This window comes from Akanthomyces muscarius, chromosome 2, assembly GCF_028009165.1.
Source record: "Akanthomyces muscarius strain Ve6 chromosome 2, whole genome shotgun sequence".
Classification (NCBI taxonomy): domain Eukaryota; kingdom Fungi; phylum Ascomycota; class Sordariomycetes; order Hypocreales; family Cordycipitaceae; genus Akanthomyces; species Akanthomyces muscarius.
Genome location: NC_079242.1, coordinates 2,753,973 through 2,772,659, shown reverse-complemented (window position 1 = coordinate 2,772,659; position 18,687 = coordinate 2,753,973). Strand labels below are relative to the sequence as shown.

Genomic DNA, 18,687 nt, shown 5'->3' with positions numbered 1-18,687 from the left:
CACAGTGGTACCTAAAATATAATTTGTAATTTTTCCAACCCTATGTCTCTACCTAGTGATAGGCTTACTAAAATTGTATCAAAAAATTATTCTTCAAACTTTAATACCACATAGAATAACAAATGGTTCCTGCAATTTCTTTTTTGTACTACAGGGTACTAAGCTTTCATAGTTTTGTGGTATAGATTACCGTGACAGACACAGACAATGAGCGCGGTTTCCGGCATCTCAATAGTACTGATATAGTGTGTGGTGATAATATTGATGAAGCTTTAATTCTCAATTTTATGAAACGTATATACAAGCACAACTAATGTACATGGTATCAACACTAAACACTAATACCCGGGCATTTTGTCAGGAACAACACAGTTGGAAGTACCAGCAGACGAGTACTTTCCATTTATGCCACCGACGCAAAATTCATAATTCCAGGTGCCAGGAAACAGGAAAGCAATTCCTCGAGAAGTGGTTACCTCGGTGCCGTTGTCCTTGGAATATTCGCCATTGCTGTGGACCTCACGAGTGAAGATCTGGTACGAGGCCGCGTCGGAGGCATCCCATGACAGCTGGACGGTGGTGGCATCCTTGTTGACGACGCGAAGATTGCTGGGAGGACTGGGCACGGTATGTCCCACGCGAGCGGCGCGGGCCTCGCCCGGAAGGCCGCCTCCAAGACTGCCCCAGGTAGAAACCCAGAGAGAGTACCTGCTGCCCGATTTCAGGTCGGGGATGCTCATGCTGGTGCCGCGCGTACCATACCCCCCAACCCAGGCGCCGGGTGTGTCTTGATCCCACGCAAACACCTCGTAAAGATCAGCACCGCCAACAGCACTCCAAGACATATCAATGCCCGAGCCAGTGGGGCTGACAGTGATGGTTTCTGGAGGAGGAAGTGTGTCTCTGCGGGATACAGCAGAGACAGTGCCAGACCACTCGCCCTTGGCATGATCACCGGCGCTCGTTCGGACCTGGTATTCCCACGTCAGTCCAGCAACGGTCAAGGTCGTATCCAAACGATTACTTCCCGTGCGGCCCTCTTCCCAGTCACCAAAGCCCTGAATGCGCTGACGAACGTCATAGCCCATGGCACCAAAGACGGGGTCCCAGGTTACGGCTACGCCGGTAGCGACACCCTCGGCCTTGATGTTGTTAGGTACGTTGACATTTCGAATGGGATATGTTTGGGGATCATCCAAGCCGCCAGAACCGATGCCAAACTTGCCATGCAGAGTTTCGGCGAAAGCCTTGGCGATGGAATATTCACCGACACCATTGGGATGCAACCCATCATAGCCATCGGGACATCCAGAGGGCTGACAGTCGTAATGGCCAGCAAAATCAACATGCTCAATCTGCGAAGATTCGGTGGACCACTGCGGTATCGCATCTTTAAGAGCAGCATTGTACCGCGTAGTCTTGTCGACGAGATCCTGGCGGCCGCCGATGAATGTTCGTTGAGGGACGTTGGCAATGGCAAATTTGATGTCAGGCTTGGCAGCGCGGGCTTGATCCACGATAGCTTTCATGCTCTCGAGAGTGCCGACGTCATCGGAGTAGAACCATCCCATATCGTTGAAGCCAAGAGCAACTAACAGCATGTCGGGTTGGTAAGTCTTGACACGATCAAAGATCTCGGACCGAACCTGAGCAGCGGCTCGACCCCAGACCGCAAAGTGATCTGAGTCAAACGCAGGATCTACATCAGCAGCGTATTTATCATTTTTGACAGTGTCCGCAGCTTTTGGCTCTCCCTCGATGTGAGGTGGCTGCGGTGGCAAAGCTGGATCAGGAGACTGGGTTCCGGTATAAGGGCCCACAAAGTCAAGAGGAATGTCCGCGGCCTTGGATTTAAACCACTGCCACAGGCGATATCTCCAGGTATAGTCACCCTGATGGCCGTGAGTAATGCTGTCACCGACAAACATGAACTTGGAGGGCTTTGACGCAGGCGGTGGGGTAGAGGTGGACGTGGGAGGAGGAGTGGGAGGATCGGCTGTAGTCGTAGGATGCTCTCCTAGGAGCGGGAAGGCGCATTTGCAACCTTCTTCAGCAGTAAGCCCATGACTCATGTCATCGCACTTGCAGTGGTTGTTTCCAATGCTGTATCGACCGTCGGCGTATTCAAATCGATAGTATAAGCCGCCTATACTGAGGTTGACCGAGTCAATGATGATGACATAGGGCAGGTAATTGTCTTGAATGATAAAGGGAGTGGAGCCATCGCCTCTACTGTATACGCCGTGAGCAATACAGTTGTTGTCGTAAATGATAAAGGCTCGATAGTCCACCAGGCCAGGCCACGGATTTGCCGCGTCGAAGGTGGGCACGTCTATCTCATTGGCATTCAACGTGAAGGTCCAGTCGCCTTCTCCCTGCGGTATGCATAGTTGCTTTCTATGCTCGGGCGTCTTCGTAGGCTCTTTGAGTAAGTTTTTGAGAACAGACCGGGCATCGGCTAGGCCAATGACTGCCATAGCGGCAGTCATGGTGGCTATCCGAGGCAACATCATGGTGGCGTTGATCAGTGTCGTTGTTTGGCAACGTAGTTGTGTCCTGAAATGTCGGAAGGGTCATGGCATCCTGTCGTTTGGGGGTAAGCTCGGATTTATATTATAGCAGTAAATGGAAAATATCAAATACAGTAATAACAAAGGTCTCACTGTCGGCATATCTCGTACCGAGTTTCTGCGATACGACACCCAGCGTTTCCAAGCGATCGGTATTCGACGCCATTTTCGCCAAGGACCAGGTAAGCGCTACAGTAGCGTGTTGTATCCATAGGGCGTAGATTGACTCAAGCTTTAAGAATAATGATTATTTCCTCGCGCCAGGGATTTCCCGCTAATCATGAGGCACGGGTGAATTGCTGCTAAAACCCATAATAATAGGCAGCAGCTTGGCGTGAAAAACAAAATTGCCAACTCAGTTACAAGCATGCCCCGCAGTATACAATAGTCTATGTTTTCAGACTCACAGCCGGCGATGCCGACGTGGATCATCTCCGAGCAAAAGTAAGCCGTGTAAGCCCTATGGGCATCACATTTTCACCCTCTCGCTATTTCGGTGAAGTTGTGGTGATTTTAAGTTGCGGCAGGGCATGGCTTTGCCTGAGTAACCCGTCGGTACCAGCTGGAGTGTATATCTAGCTGCACGACGTCATTCCCAGGCTGGCTGAGCAGGCCTCTGCGTGTTTGGCCTCGGCCCATTCTGTGTCCCACTCAGTTCATATTGCTTTGTGAGTGATCGAATTTTAATTGCAATTGAGCTGTACAGCTCACGCTGACCATTATTTCTACCGACGTGAGCTCCCGATATGTCACTTGAAGCGCTAGGTTTGGAGCACTACTCACACTACTGTGTTGCGGTCTCTTCCGCTGTTAAGTTCCGAGTGGCTTCTTGCCACGCGGTCGAAGTCGGGTTGAGTGAGCGCAATCGGATTCTAAAGCATTGCAATTAGGCAGGGTTGGATGTGGGACCTATGAATGTACGTGGCGTGCCTCGTGCCTTGTGAATCCAAGCCGAAGCGGTAAGCACTACGCGACTCTATTAGTTTTAACAGATCTAACTTACTCCGTAGTTATTAGCAATTTGCCAAGGCTCAGATGCATTTCAGCCAAGTGTGGGGCATACTTGCTTGCTATTTGGATGGCCCTGTTGAAGCCGCTGGACTAGACCCCTGGGAAGAGGCCTAGCTAGACTCACGTACACGTGAGGAAAGGCATATCTTCCTTGTTATCTTTCTTTTTCCGTATCTTTAGATAGTATAACGAAGTTGGGATTTGAGATTCTAGCTAGCTTTATTGCTCTAAATATCTATTTTATATTATCAAGAATATATTTACTGACGTAGCTTTAAGTTAATTATTATAACAGTCTGTATTATATTTACTCTCTACTTATACCAATATAATATACTTCTATAAAGCTAGTAGAAAAATTGTCTGCGTAGACAAGACTCTGGTGTTTGATTGAGCGGAAACAGATTCTGCAGTCATTCTGGAACGCTGATTTGGAGTTTGCCCACGAAACCCGAACTAAAGTCTACCAACCAACGCCTTGCCAGATTTGGCGGGAGTAATCATAAGGGATTCTTAGCATTTGAGGTCTAGAGTAGCATAGGTATATCAGTTCTATAGCCAGTACGCCTAGTCTAGCTTAGCAATACCGTCGCCTCGGACTATGCAGTGTGCATCCTCGTCTTTTTAGGACAGGTGGAAAACTTTCACTGTATCTGGTGCATCTGCCCTATCCTTTTCGTCGGTCGTCTCACCCAGCCACTTTGCTGGACTGGAAATTTCTGCCCTGTTGTGGAGGCAATACTGTTTGTCTGTAATGTGTACGCGCCTGCATACCAAATTCGATTGAGCAGCTCATCACTGTAGGGTTGCATGTGCCCTCGTCAGACTAAGCTAAGCTTGGAGATTGCCTCACGCAACCCCTTGTTGAAGCCTTTGGCGATACGAACACCCCGGGACCCTTTACTGATACGTATTGGGCCTATGGGCATCTCCTCGGCAATAGCTCGCGACTGTTCCTGAACGAGCGCGCCGCCAGCAGCAAAGGGTTTAGCGAGTGTCTCGCCCGTGTCGAATATCAATTGCCCTTCGTCAATACCTGCGGATCCATGCTTCTAGCACAGATCTCTATAAAGATCATAGTAGGCTGCGGGTGGGATTTCGCGGCCAAGTTCGTCGAAATTTGTATCTTCAGGGCCAGGAGGCTTGTCGAGATCCTCGGCGTTGTGGCCAGCTGCCCCAGCGCAAAAGAACACACACGCGAGCTGCCAGCGCGAGTCCAGAACTTTGAACATTCTGTCCCGATTGCCCATAGTCTCGCAGTTGATGCGATATACATTGCCAGACTCAACAATACCGTTGTATAGGTTGATGTCTAGATATCCGGTGTTGGACTGGTGACTCAGTGGCGCGTACATAGATCGAATTGCTTCAGAATCTGGTACGACTGGTCTGTTGAATTGACGTTGTCCATACCATCCTAGGGGTGTCATGAACCATTGAACACGAACTCGGATTGTGCTGTTAGGTATTGCGTCGTGTAGTGGTTCCAGTCCAAGGCTTCCGTTGTCAAAACACTTGTGCATGTCGTTACTCAAGGTGATGTAGTTCCAGATATGCTCCGTATCGCCCGCGCTGCTCATGAGCTGGTTCATCATTACGGCTCTGTGTGCTCCAAACATCCTCATACCAACATGCCATCGGTTATTCATTGCAGTAGCTGCCTTACTGCTGTTAAGACAGGCGAAGGGCCAGATGTGCGCTGCGTCCACAGCGGCGTCTCTGCCTGTTAAGACACAACGGCCTCTGTCTCGTTGCAACACCTTGAATGGAGTATGTAAGTATTGAGCAGATCATTGTTTGGGGGCGGAAGGAAAACTCACATATGGTCGAAGGCTCCCACGCGGGACTTTATCACGAGCCTCAACTTGTATATCGAGTGAGCCTCTGAAGCCTGCAGATATAGATGATTAGATGACTTGACAAGGTCATAGTAGGTAAAAGCTTACATTGCTTGGCAAAAGGGACAAAGTTATCCAAATACTGGTTTATGGCGTTAATGTCCAACGCCATAATTTGAAGATCGGCCAGAGCTATTAGCCAAAGGCTTGATAGGTGCCAGTAAACAAACAGTTTGAGATTGCCATCGGCATCGAGGTTTGAGGGCGCGGTGTACATGCTAGAGATTTGTCTGATGTAGGGAAGCTTTGCCTCAATCTCTTCAACAGTAGGTGATCCTGTCACTGGAGCTCGTTCTTGCACATGCTGAAGAATATTGCGCAAGAACTCCTTTTCGTTCACTGTTGCACGCTGAAGATAGTTCGCAAAATCTGCTGTCTCTGCTGGGAATGACATTGTTTCTTGCTGCGACGAATGGCTAGTATAATCTTTGTTAGGCAATAAAGGCGGACGTGGTGGGTTTTACATAGCGGCGATTTTTATTTGTTCACGATTTAGATTATATGTATGATGCCGTGGCTTCAAACTCTGTGGAAGTGAAAACTTTCTGTTGCAAGCACCAGTGACTGGGCTGGACCCACTGCCACCTTATGTGGTGGCTGCCTAGCAGGACCTCGATAGCTTCTTCTTCCTTCCTTCATAGTCAGTCAGTTCCTCAATACAGAAGGAATTAGGAATTAGGCTATCGCCCATCAACAGTACCACCTTGTGACCAACACTTTCAATATAGCCCTACACTGCTGGACAGATTGGCTGCGCCGACTAATACTACCGGGATTAAGCATGTTTGGCGAGCTTGCATCATTTAAAAAAAAAAGTTTTGCCCTCCAACATGCTTATCTTTAAACAGTTTCTGCCCTTTGCCCCATCTAACTCTTCATATAACATGGCAGGAGTAAACCAGCCGTAATACAGTCTCAAGTAACGCCGCTTGCTGGTGATGATGGCTAGCGTTCCCCGGCCGGCCGGCACCCGCCGAGCCGCACGTCCAAGATGTGGGGGAGTGAGTGGTGGGGTTGCCAACGCTCGAGCTTCCATTCTTCATCTACGCCAGCTCCAGAATTACAAACTTTCCTCTTCCAAATACACCCTCTTCTGAATCCCTAGTTCTTTACTCTCACGTGCACACACTATTCGCCCGCCATGGCGACGGAAAAGGACCTCATCACCTGCCACGTCCTCGACACCACCGCCGGCCGCCCGGCCGCCAACATCAAGGTGCGCCTCGAAGGGCCCGAGAAGATCAATGGCCAAAAGACACAGTTGGACGCGCGCTGCCTCTACAAGGCCGTCACAGACACCGATGGACGCGTCAAGCTCTGGCAGGGCGCGTTTGTCGAGGACACGTCGCTGGGGGAGACGCTCAAGGGCATTCGGGGCACGTCGCAGTGGCGGCTGACGTTTGAGACGGAGGCGTACTTTGGTGAGGGCAAGACCTTCTTCCCGGAAGCCGTCGTCGTGTTTCGCGTCGACGAGGGCCAGCACTACCACGTGCCGCTGCTGCTGAGTCCGTTTACGTTTACGACGTACCGCGGAAGCTGATGGAGGATTTCGGACCGAGACCCACGGGAATGGGAGGATGAGACGGAGGGCAAGATGTAGAAGATGGAATAAAATGGCAATTTCAATTTATGCATCATCTATGGAAAAAGAACGAAAGTGGCTTGGCATCTGGTGCAGCTGGACAAAGCAAGCGCTGTGCTACTTTCGGCGTACGCTGTGAACCGCCGAATGGAAATGAAATTGTAAAGTGTACCCAACTCCGGCGCTTGATTAAAGAATGATAATGTCGAAAGGGCAACGAATGAAACATGAAAGTCGTTAGGCCGGTCGGGTTTTTAGTTCTGTCTTTCTGAGTGTGTAATTTTCGTTGCACTCCTCTAATGGTGTCGACGGAACTTGTTGAAGAGACCTTTGTGCGACTTGAGAGATGCATCATCCGGCGAGGTAGGCGGCGTCTCGTCATCGTCGCCTCGTCTGCTCGTCGCGAAGCTGTCTCTCGCGTACTTGGAGGCTGTCGGGCTGGGCGGCGTCTCCACGATGGACGGCTGCGAGTTGTTGTGCGGGCGCTGATGCTGCTGGCTCTCGTGCGTTGTGGCGGCCTGCTGCACGGAGTTGCTGGTTGTCGTGGGCTCGAGCGAGATGGCGCTCGGGTTGGCCGAGAGCTGGGATGATAAGACACCGTGGTTGATGGTCTTCTTGTGCTTCTTTGAGCGGTGCAGGAAGGAGCGGTGGCTGCGCTTCATGACCAGGTCGGCGTGGACGTCGTCTTGGCCGATGCAGGCGTTGGGGGACAGGTCGGCGTCGGGGTGAGGACGGGTCGTGTTGCGCACTGTATTTTACGTTAGTGGCTCATTCTACTCCATCATTCATGCAAGAACTTTTGTAGTTACGGGGATTTCCTTCGTACCTGAACCAAATGGCTCGGGGAAGCCAGTGTCTCGCGGTTGGCGAGCCATGCGGACCGAGCTGGAGGGAGACATGGTGGATGATGCAGCGTTGACGACAAAGTCGATTTACAGAAATTCGGTATTTTGGATGCAAAGTTTTGTCGACAGACTTGGTGTTGGTTTATTTCGGCGCACCCGTCGCAGTGACAGGCAGTCGTGCGGTAATCGATGTAGTGGTGTAGTGTAGTACAGGCTTAGTATTGTAGGCACAGGCGTAGTGTAGTGGCAGCAGTGGGCGATGAGTGTTTTTGATCGGAGAACCACGTTTCTTGGAGAGAAAAATGCGCCTTTTTTTTTTGCTGAGAAATGCCACTGACAAGGTGGGAATTCAAAGGAACAGCCAATGAAAAGTAGAGCAAAGTGGCTTGGCTCGTTCGGTATATATCAACAAAAGAGGCGCTCGGGAGATCCGACAAAGCGACGAGGAGCGACACACTAGAAACGACTAGTAAGAGAGAGACACGTCAAGGCGGGCTGTGCTGGGCCCGGGAGTTACAAAAAGGGTTCCAGTTCTTTTTCGCCGTCTTTGTGCAATGTGTCGTGCGTGTGTTAATTAAATCGGATGTAGGTCGCCGGGCCGGGGGGAAGAGAGACAGGGGCCAAAGTACTTTTGGGCGTAAATTGTTGGGAGGCTTGGCTGGTCCGGCGTCAAGCGAGATGACGACGCAGGCTGAGTCGAGTCTAGGCTGCAGGCGGTGTTTGCGACGGCAGCCTCCAGTGGTTCCAGGCTGACAAAATAGGCTTTGCGAATAAATTGTTCGGCAAGGAAGAATCAGGAACAAAGTTTCTGGCCAACTGGCAAAAGGGGCGCCGCCTGGTCAAATACCTCGTTGTGATTTCCCGGGGTAACTAACAGGCACAAGCACTGTGGCGGGCCTGGGCCATTTCGGGGAAACGTCATTGTCTCTGGATCGGAGCCTCGCAACTCGCTAGGGCCACGACAATCCTGGCGCTTGTCCACTGTATGATTGCATCTGCATGAAACTAGGCCGATGGAGGCCAATTGGGGGGGGGGGAACAACACGCAATCCTTGGAGCCGGGCGTGGCCCCTTGGCGAGCTGACCACTTGGCACTGGGCGATTGCTGCGCAAGACAAGGGGCAGGACTGGTCGGCCGAGGACGTGACAAGAAACAGGTACGCAAGGAGTCAACGACACAAGGCAAATCGCCTGCAACTGGTTGGATGGGAGCGCATGGTTGGCTGGCTGGCTGGCCCGCACCGAACAAGGCGGGAAGTCGGATTTCGGCAACAGTCGTGTGGAGAATAAGAAGGGGCGCCAACTCATTTCTGACTGGGGACTGTCGAATTCTACCAGTAATATTAAGCATCAGCGCGATGTCACTGATGCAGGGATGACGGTACGTACCGACAGTCTGTCTGAGGAGTTCGCTGAGGGTGTTTTGGCACACTTGGTTCAAAACGTCTTCTTCACGGCAAAAGTCCACGGGTAAATAGTGTCGAAGAACTAGGAACTCGATTGAAGATGGGATCTGCTGCCATTTGCGCCGTCGCCCTACAAGGCTGGCTACGCCCACCCCATCACTGTTCGCCGACCGGCCAAGCCGCCATTTCCTCTGCCGACCAATGAGCGACATGGCGGCAAAATAGCGGAATCATCTTTGCGCGTAATTCTTTCCCATCTTCATCCAGCATTGCTGAAAATCCGAGGAGAAACAAAGAAAAAAAAAAAAAAAAAAAGAAAGAAAAAGACTGCCGTAGCCCGTCAGTCCGGACGGCATATGTTCGTCCATCCCCAGCAGCGTCGCCAAGCAACCACCCTGCCGCAGCGCACTTCCCCAGGCCATTCCCACAGCTGCGAGGGAGCTGGACGCCAGAGCACCATTATACCCACGCGTATTCAGTCAGGACCTGGATTGCAAGGGTAACACGCTGAAGAAGTCCGTTTTGGCGGTAAGCAAAGGACTGGGACGTCGCTCTCGAACCATTTCTTCGTGCGCTGCAAGGCTGCTATGCTGTTGGAAGGCCCAATGTCCGGTTTGCATTGCTGGGCTCGAGGCTCCAGACGAAAAAGGAAAACAATGTCTGAGTCACATCAAATGTTATTTAATCTGCTCAATAGCCCCCCCCCCCCCCCGAGCCAGCCAGCTGAATCTCGGCCAAGCAAACGCTACGGGACATCGGAGCTCGGCTAGGGGGCTCTGCGGCGAAAGGAGCGCAGCCCCAAGAAATGGAAAGATCGCCCGAAACCGAGTCTCTTGATCGCGTAAATCAGGCCAAAACTTTGACCGCGTGCTCGACAAGTGGTAGTGGACTTCGGGACTCGGCGTTTGGCAGTGGCCCCCCGTGTGCCGATGTGTGTTTGTGTCCTTGCTGTGGCGGACAACAACACTCGATGGTGCGACACATGCCTTACTTCATCTCATAGTTCCACCAAGCGGCAAGTTCATCTTGGGAAGTGATTGGCAGAGGAATTGTAAGAGCGCGAAAAAAAAAGACTTGGTTTCCGCGAGTTTGATGCATGTGTGCTGCGCCTCGCTGCGGGCGGCTGGAACTTACCAGCTGGACCAGGGCCCAGCCAGGTCTGCATTGGGCCCTTTCTGTGCCACCTTGCGCATATGACGTGGGGGAGGGGCCCTTCAAAAGCTGGAACGATATAAATCTAGCCGTGGAGTGAGTAAAGTAGACTAGTGTATTCGAGATGTGGCTGCTTGCGATGTGAGCTCTTGTTGCGACAAGATGTCGACTTTCAAGCGCTTGTTTCGCCCTCTTCGCAAACACAGACCAGATGGAAGTCGCCAGTGCACTACTTGGCACTTTGAGAGAATTGTACAACCAAATCTGCAGCCGCGCCTCGTGATGAGCTGCATATTTCTTGTGCGACCGCGACCCCGCGCGTGATAGCTGCTCACGATGCCATATTTCTGTAGACTCTAAATCCTTCTGTTTTCCGTGCTGTGCATACCTGGTTCCTAAATATCAGCTACCCTAATTTCAAGCCGCCAAAGGTGTCATCTGTAGGTATGTCGAACGTATCTGCCGTGGGATACGAACATAGTCTTAACGAACCCGGAGCTTTAGTTGCGAATTTAGCATCAATCCCCACGGCGCCACCATGGATCCCACCATAGATTTAGCCGAGGTACGTGGCAAGATGGGTATGATCGGGGACGAGATCAGCCGTAAGAAGTTAGAGGCCGAGGAACTAAAAGGCATGGTCGAAGGCGTGTCGGCGGAATTACAGACCATCATGGGATGAAGCGGCTCGAATTCTACCAACCGACGAGGGGTGATTTTGAGGAAACAGTCAATGTCCGAGCGAGTTGCGGGGAATCGAAGGTTGAAAAACTGGGCATATATGTTGATGAGATCTGAGAAGATCTCTACACGTTGCTCCGACGTGGCATCGGAGACTTGCTTGAAGGTCAAGGACTGGCCTGGTATATAGTCGCAGAGTAGTAAGGTTGGGTAGCCGAAGGGTCTGTCATGACCCGCGCGTCCTTTCCATAAGCCCACACAGTTGGGACTGAATCGGAAGTATGATCTCGTATATATCTAGCGGGTTCGGCGTTAACATCGAGGCGCAGAAGAACAAAAAATAACTCGCAACTCACACAAGAGTTGCGGCTTCGCTTTGGACTTTCATCCACGCATCTCGTATAGATGGCTGAAGCGGAATGCGCAGCAATCTTTTCGGAATTTTGCCAAAGAAGTCCAAGCAAACGGATATGTTGTAGCTCCCGCGCTGGACGCTGTCGACTTGGCATGGCAAATTGCTGCTATGATAGGATGCGAGCTTGCAAGCGGCATCCTTGTCAATGGAGGCAAGATGGCGTCGGAGAACCTCTCTAGCTGCGCATCGGTCATGGGCAAATGCTCATGTCCCATGCCACGAAGCGGCCACCATGTCGGCATTGCAAGGAGAAGACGGCGCCATTGTCGCTTGATAAAGTCCAGTAACACGCCAAGTTTGTTACCGATGAGCCTCTCAGCACGGGTGATGAGCCCCAATGGATGTTCCACCATAGTGGGTGCGCGAGAATGCAGGAGAGGCTCAGTTCAGCCCGCTGGGGCCGCTGGGGATTCAGATGCAAAGTAACAGCAGGCCAGAGTTTCTGGGTGATGTTCTACTTATTGGAACATGGCGGAGGACGACACCGCAAGGGGCATGTATGCCCAAGCCCCTGAGGCACAAGCCCTGCAAAGTAGGTAGCCGTCACGTGTTGTTTGGTTTGCGGCTGGCATGCAGTTGTCTGTGCTGCCGCCATTCGCATCAGACTCATGAAATCGTAGAACTGCAATTATCTTTATGGGCTACACAGCGAGCCGTTCATGACCAAACTTCTGCCCCATGCAAGTGCATACGGGGGGCCATTGGAAGAGTTGCTGGAAACCAGCGGAGACAGCACCACAGCACTAAATGCTAGCTAACAAGTAGTGCTAGCCAGACAGCGACTAGAGTCGCTGCACCGCCACAGTAGCCACATGCCGTTGAAGCCTTGGCTGGCAGTAGCTTCCTGCGACGCCACGCTTTGCCAGCTCAGCCCCTTGGAACACGAATTCCTAACAAGTCGCCGGCCTCAAAGCATTTCTCGCAACCGCAACCTTCCGAATTTCATTTCGTCCCGAATCACGTCGCCTCAGATCGCCGATTCATCTAAAAATACCGCGCGTCCGTCGATTCTCTCGACATGTCCGACACTCCCCGCGACGTCGGTCGCACCGACTCCCGGGACTCTCACGATTCGAGTCCCCCGAACGGCCCGGAGAAGAAGAAGAGCCGCCGCCCAGCAAGTCAGTTTTCCCGCGCGCGTACCATCGTGACGCGAGATACCAAGGCGATCCAATAGCGAGATACTGACATTTTGATACTGCAGATACCGCGTTCCGTCAGCAGCGACTAAAGGCATGGCAGTATGTTTGCACCTCTCCAACGCCACCTCTGTTGCGCCGCTTCAGGCGCAACGGCCGCGATATCATCAAGACCTTGCCCGCTAATGCTCAGCTCGCAGACCAATCCTGACACCGAAAACGGTTTTGCCGCTCTTCTTTGTGATTGGCATCATTTTTGCCCCCATCGGCGGCCTACTTCTTTACGCCAACTCTACAGTACGGATGCGCCGGCCTGCGCTTACGCTCATCCTTTTGCTAACCACTGTTGAGTAGGTCCAAGAGATTAAAATCGACTACACAAAGTGCATTGCCGATGCCAAAGACTCGTTCGGAGATATGCCTCCCAACACCATCGAAATGGCCTTCAAGAATGGCAGTCTCAACGATGTACAGCCCCAGTGGAAGAAGGAAACCGGCGTCAACATCACCCTGCCCACGGGCGCCTCGGTCAGCACCGACATTTGCACACTGCGCTTCAGCATTCCCGACGACATGAAGCCGCCCGTGCTCTTCTACTACCACCTCACCAACTTTTACCAGAACCATCGTCGCTACGTCGACTCGTTCGACGCCGACCAGCTCAACGGTGCGGCGCCTGACGCCAGCGGGCTTGGCTCGTCCAAGTGCACCCCTCTCAAGACTCGCGACAACAAGCCCATCTTCCCCTGCGGCCTGATTGCCAACTCCATGTTCAATGACACCTATACCAGCCCGAAACTCATGAACCCGCCCGGCTCCAACTCCCCGCGCGACTACGCTATGAACAACAGCACCAACATTGCCTGGGCCAGCGACAAGGACCTCTACGCCAAATCAGGGTATAACTATAGTGACGCAGTGCCCCCGCCTAACTGGCACGATCGCTATCCCAACGGCTACACTGCTGATAGCCCCCCTCCGGATCTCAAGAACTGGGAGGCTTTCCAGGTCTGGATGCGTACCGCGGCCTTGCCCGACTTCAGCAAGCTGTACCAGCGCAATGACGACGACACCATGGAGAAGGGAACATATGAAATTGCTATTCACGATTGTAAGATGACAGACTTATGCAACTTTTACTTTCCGCTCACCTACTAACACGACACAGACTTCAAGGTGACCGAGTTTGGCGGCACCAAGTCCGTTCTCATAACCACCCGCAGCGTCATGGGCGGCCGCAACTCCTTCCTCGGAATCGCCTACATCGTCGTCGGTGGCGTCTGCATCATCCTCGGCGCCGTCTTCACCGCCACGCACCTGATCAAGCCCAGAAAACTCGGCGACCATACGTATCTCTCGTGGAACAACGCCCCGACCGCCAAGTCGACTGGTGGTCCCGCCACCGCAGTGGCCTCTGGTCGCGACGTGCGTCATGGCGAGGCTTAGACCGAAAGATTATAAGAATAAAAAAAAAGGGATTTTCCGTTTTCTCCGGTCATGTACGACTACGTCACACCTTAACATCATCATTAGTAGCATCATTTCCTCGTTTTGCGGTCGTTTTGCTCAAAGAACGAACGAGAGACCCTTGTACTGGCAGAGTGGTTATTTTCTTTTTTTGCGAGTTGGAAGTGACGTGATCTTGTTTCCACTTGTCTGTTAACAAAACGAAATTCGGACAAAAAAAGGGCACATTCTTTGCAGGACTGGCGGGTGCTCTGTCTGGTTTTGGGCTGGGAGTTTGTTTGATTTGAATGCGCACGTTTTTATAGAGATTATCTCTTTGGCTTGATAGCAATGAATTTGTCAAAATAACACAGACAGACGGAGGCATTATCTTCACGTATCGGGAACTTCATGTTTAGAATCAAATTGAACTTGTTGAACCAACCCAGGTCCATGTAACCCTTCCTTATTACTAGCAAAGAAAACGAAAAGACAAGCAAGCAGCAATGGGAAAATTGAAAACTTACAAACACAAAAATAAGCAATGGACACTTGCTTTTCCCAAAAAATCACCCATTGTACATTTTGTCCTGCGCCATCCCTTACTTTCTGCGCTTCTTGCTGCCGCTGCGCTCCTCCTCATCATCCAGGCCGCTCTCTCTGTCGCGCTTCTTGGCCTTCTTTTCAAGCTCGTCCCAATCTTCACCCTCATCATCACTATCTACCTCCGCGTCACCATCATCGTCGTCGTCGCTCGCGTCACTACCATATTCCGAGTCATCTTCGCTCGATTCCGAGGCCGCGTCCATTTCGTCGTCGTCCACCTCAAAGGCCGACTCTTCTTCCGACTCTTCCTCGCCCTCCTCGTCCGAGTCGGCCTGCAGGAAGGACCAACCGCCGTCGACGAAGAATTGGTGAGTGTCGGCCGTGACCGTCTTCATAATCGTCGGCCAGTTGAGGTTCAGGGGACCCTCGCTGTAAGCAATGTCCGAAGAGTCAAGGAAGTCCTTGACTTGGTCGAGGGACTCGACGGGGATGGTGTTGACGGCGTATGGTGCACGTGTAAAGTCCTTGAACACAAACACCATGTCAAAGTTCTTGAGACCAAATTGCACACGTTCTAGATGAGCAATTTCAATGTCCTCAATCGTGATCACCATAAACGGCGGTTCTATGACCTGAATCAGGCAATCTGTCGTCGGCTGAATGAAGACGTTGCTCTTGAACGGCACACCGTGGAATCCGAGGTCCCGGATAGGCATATCGACCTCAATGCCCTCGTTGCGGCCTGCTTCGGCAATCTTCTGCGCGAAACCTTGGAACAGTCTGTCGAGATCAGCGCGACGGCGTCTTTCTTCCTGTTCGGCCTCGAACTCATCCTCGTCACCGTAACGGTACTTGCGCTTTCTATTGCCAGTCTCGTCGAACTGGATATCCGTCGCTTCGCGGTAGAACTGAACATCCCTTGTCTTCTTCTTGTTGCCGACAATGATGGGGTCCTTGAGGTGAATGTGGATAATGACAATCAGTTCGTGCTGGCACGGCTGGAAAAACAAGTGCTTGACGTTGGAAAAGAGGATATCCACGCGGTGTTGGGCGTTGAGCGGGGAGAGATAACGAATACCGTTCTGGTGTATTTCGACCTTGCCAGGTACGCGCTTGCCCTCCATCGCCGGTCTGATGTAGACATTGTCCAAGACAGCGGGTCGACGATTTCTGATTTCTGTGAGCTTGTCCTGTTCCACAACATCCTCCATGTCTTTCTTCTCCTGTTCCTTCTTGACAGATTCACGCTTCAAGTTGGAAATCTGAGTTGCGATCTCGCTATATCTGTCACCGTCCGTGGAACGGAATGTCAAACTACGCACAAAGTGAGCGTTGGCATCCTCGAAAGGCTGGTCATCTTTGCGGCCAACACCTTGTCCAGGAGACAGAAAGTTGACGCGCAGAAATGAAAAGTCATTTTCATCGCTCTTGCTGGCATTCTTTATTGTGTTGATGTGGAAAGGCACGGGCCGACCCATAATGGGCAGCACAACCGTGGCATTCTTGGCGTCAACAACAATCTCCATGTTCTTGACACGCGCCGGGAATTGATCGTCTCTCTTGTACGAATCAAAGCGCTTGAACTTTTTGACCTCAGCGCCATTCTTGTCGCTCTTGGCCTCGGAGAATCGGACAAGACCCTCCTTTTGCTTCTTAGAGGCAAGTTCCTTTTGATGGGCGCGGCGCTTGGCCTCAGCATCGTCGTCCACCTGAGTAGAACGTTCTGAGCGAAGTCTTGTGCTGGTGATGTTTTTGGTAGCAACAGCGCCGACACGAGAATCGCGCTTCTCCTTCTTCGGCGTCGGCTGCTCCTCTTCATCGTCCTTGAAGAAGAAGGAGTTGGCGTCGGCGCTTGTAGGGGCTTCGGAAGTGAAGACAATGGGCTCGGCACTTCTGACACGGACAGTGTCATTGAGCACGAGCGAATAAGTTTTCGAGTTTTTGTCTTGGGGTTGCGGGTTATCGATGTCCTGGAATCCAGTGTTGATGATCAAGGTCATGCCGTCCTTGAGAGTACGCTGGTTCTTGGCATTGAGAACCAAGGTTGAATCTCGGTTCTCGAGGCCAACGCCCCAGCCGACGTTCTTCAGGAAGTGCTTCTCCATCTCAGGGCTCTTGCCTTTGATGATGCTGAGAGCCTTGGCGTAGACATCCTTGGCAACCACACCATCGCGTAGCTCCTGGATGACGGCATTGTGGATTTGGTAGAGAAGTTTGTAGTTGTTTTCCTGGGACTTGTTCGGATCGACGAGGTAAGTGCGGGCGATCGAAGAGCAGTACGATTTGTATCGCAGACCCATGGCGGCGACAATGATGCCGGGGTGCAGGTTGTCATCGTTGGAGTCGGAGGCAAATCGCAGATCAAACTTGCCACCACTCTGAATGGCAGGACCGAGGATCCAGTCAAGCTGCGTGGCGTCGAGATCGGCGGGCAGCTTAGTATTGTTGGGCAGCTGGACAGTTTTCCAAAATTTGTCGTCATCGAGCTTCTTGTCAACCTTGTCCTGGAGCGCTGAGTGCCTGACCTTTTTCTCGGCATCGAGAATATTGGACATTTCGTCCAGAAAGTAGGGTGTCATCAGAGCAACGCAGGCTTTGGAAGCGGTTCGCATAGCGCGCAGCTCGTTTTCATCCTTGACCGAAAAAGCGTACGTAGAAAGGGCCAAAGAGGCATCGACTTCCTCCACATCCTTGCACTTGTCGGCAAAGATCTTCTTCCACTCGTCGATAAATGGTCCCTTAGAAGTGTCTCGAGCGATGGTGCCAACTTTCTTCTATATACGAGATTAGTTTTCGCTCATCAGCAGCAGGACAAACACTTACTCCAGATTCGTTGATCTTGTCGGTAATAGTCTTCCACAGTTTGGCATTCTCATCGGCATCTTTGCCCTTGGAGAGGACCTCGATCGGGAAACGGCCGCCCTTGAGCTGCTCGAGGTGCTTGGCTGCGTCGCATTAGCGGGTGCGACTCGGGCGCTGCTGCCTGGACGAAAGTTACCTTTTTTGGGCGTGGTCAGGATGTACAGAGTCTCGGTGGTGAAGAGCATCAAGGTCGTTGGGAACTCGTATCCAAGAAGCCAAAACTATAACACCAGTTAGCAAAAGTGTGTCGCAAAGCTCAGGCGATCGTGATTTTCGGCGTTACGCACATGCACGGCGTTGTTCTTGTGGAACTCGGGAATCTCTTCGACCTTGCCCATGAGAACGACTAGCGAGGTGGCGCCTTGGAAAAGGCCGCCATCCTTGGCTCGCAAGTCATTCTTCCATGACGTGACGAAGGAATTGATGCGCTCTTGGAAGAGCCTGGTGTCGATCTTGATCTCCGCCATCGCGAGGTGTGATGATGAAGGCGGAAAACGTGGCAAGAGACCGATGGGCCAAGGATAGCTAGGTTAGGAGCTACAGATGTTGCGACGCGAGAAAATGGCTGGCGCGTTAATGGCCGTCGCGGTCACGTGAGTCGCCGACGCGTTCCAGGCTGCACTTGCAATGGCAAAGCTTGCGAGGGATCAAGATGATAAGATGAGAGCTGAAGAAGAGAAAAAAAAATTGAGGCAAGAAAATGAGAAAACAGAAATTTTCTTCAGCAAATAGGCGCGAGCTAACGTTTCTCTATTTACGTTACTTAGTGGCCGAAAACTAACTTCCTCCGCACTGCGTGCTATCGTGAGCCGGGGCGGCACCAGTTAGGCATTTTTAGCCTGAGAGGCATCTGAACAGCAAACGCGAATTTTCGAAGGATTCCTCTTCTCGCAATACGAACCGGGTTTGGTTGTCTTGAAATCTTGGAGAAGTAACTGCAACCAATCACTAGAGGTCAAGCTTTGCTCACCCACGCCACCCTAACCCTAGCCACACATCTTTCGAGCAAGGGCTATTCGACTTTAAACAATGATTATTTCTTACGATTCATACTTGCATTATTCGACCAACCGCCCTTATTCTTTGAGAGACCAGGGTTTTCATCATCGTCAATCGTTATGTGATGCTTCATCC

The 18,687-nt window shown here is 51.7% G+C and overlaps 7 protein-coding genes across 7 annotated transcripts; 2 read left to right on the top strand and 5 right to left on the bottom strand.

Annotated features, from left to right (window-relative positions):
- Nucleotides 1-338: 338 nt before the first annotated feature.
- On the bottom strand, nucleotides 339-2,513 carry LMH87_004042 (uncharacterized protein; the record flags this gene model as incomplete). The annotated part of the gene is made up of 3 exons (XM_056195204.1): nucleotides 339-1,591; nucleotides 1,647-1,681; nucleotides 1,927-2,513. 3 exons carry the CDS (start codon nucleotides 2,511-2,513, stop codon nucleotides 339-341), a joined length of 1,875 nt encoding a protein of 624 aa, XP_056048856.1.
- A 2,120-nt stretch (nucleotides 2,514-4,633) lies between these two features.
- Nucleotides 4,634-5,873, bottom strand: LMH87_004041 (uncharacterized protein; the record flags this gene model as incomplete). Its single annotated transcript, XM_056195203.1, has 3 exons — nucleotides 4,634-5,341; nucleotides 5,402-5,472; nucleotides 5,528-5,873. The coding sequence occupies 3 exons, from the start codon at nucleotides 5,871-5,873 to the stop codon at nucleotides 4,634-4,636; spliced, it is 1,125 nt and encodes a 374-aa protein (XP_056048855.1).
- Nucleotides 5,874-6,620: 747 nt separating this feature from the next.
- On the top strand, nucleotides 6,621-7,019 carry LMH87_004040 (uncharacterized protein; the record flags this gene model as incomplete). The annotated part of the gene is made up of 1 exon (XM_056195202.1): nucleotides 6,621-7,019. One exon carries the CDS (start codon nucleotides 6,621-6,623, stop codon nucleotides 7,017-7,019), a length of 399 nt encoding a protein of 132 aa, XP_056048854.1.
- A 338-nt stretch (nucleotides 7,020-7,357) lies between these two features.
- Nucleotides 7,358-7,960, bottom strand: LMH87_004039 (uncharacterized protein; the record flags this gene model as incomplete). The annotated part of the gene is made up of 2 exons (XM_056195201.1): nucleotides 7,358-7,809; nucleotides 7,888-7,960. 2 exons carry the CDS (start codon nucleotides 7,958-7,960, stop codon nucleotides 7,358-7,360), a joined length of 525 nt encoding a protein of 174 aa, XP_056048853.1.
- Nucleotides 7,961-8,311: 351 nt separating this feature from the next.
- On the bottom strand, nucleotides 8,312-9,524 carry LMH87_004038 (uncharacterized protein; the record flags this gene model as incomplete). The annotated part of the gene is made up of 5 exons (XM_056195200.1): nucleotides 8,312-8,362; nucleotides 8,424-8,451; nucleotides 8,536-8,668; nucleotides 9,211-9,237; nucleotides 9,296-9,524. The coding sequence occupies 5 exons, from the start codon at nucleotides 9,522-9,524 to the stop codon at nucleotides 8,312-8,314; spliced, it is 468 nt and encodes a 155-aa protein (XP_056048852.1).
- A 3,054-nt stretch (nucleotides 9,525-12,578) lies between these two features.
- LMH87_004037 (uncharacterized protein) lies at nucleotides 12,579-14,145 on the top strand (the record flags this gene model as incomplete). The annotated part of the gene is made up of 5 exons (XM_056195197.1): nucleotides 12,579-12,681; nucleotides 12,765-12,801; nucleotides 12,900-12,996; nucleotides 13,054-13,810; nucleotides 13,868-14,145. 5 exons carry the CDS (start codon nucleotides 12,579-12,581, stop codon nucleotides 14,143-14,145), a joined length of 1,272 nt encoding a protein of 423 aa, XP_056048851.1.
- Nucleotides 14,146-14,747: 602 nt separating this feature from the next.
- LMH87_004036 (uncharacterized protein) lies at nucleotides 14,748-18,020 on the bottom strand (the record flags this gene model as incomplete). Its single annotated transcript, XM_056195196.1, has 4 exons — nucleotides 14,748-17,465; nucleotides 17,515-17,636; nucleotides 17,690-17,774; nucleotides 17,841-18,020. The coding sequence occupies 4 exons, from the start codon at nucleotides 18,018-18,020 to the stop codon at nucleotides 14,748-14,750; spliced, it is 3,105 nt and encodes a 1,034-aa protein (XP_056048850.1).
- Nucleotides 18,021-18,687: the final 667 nt, after the last annotated feature.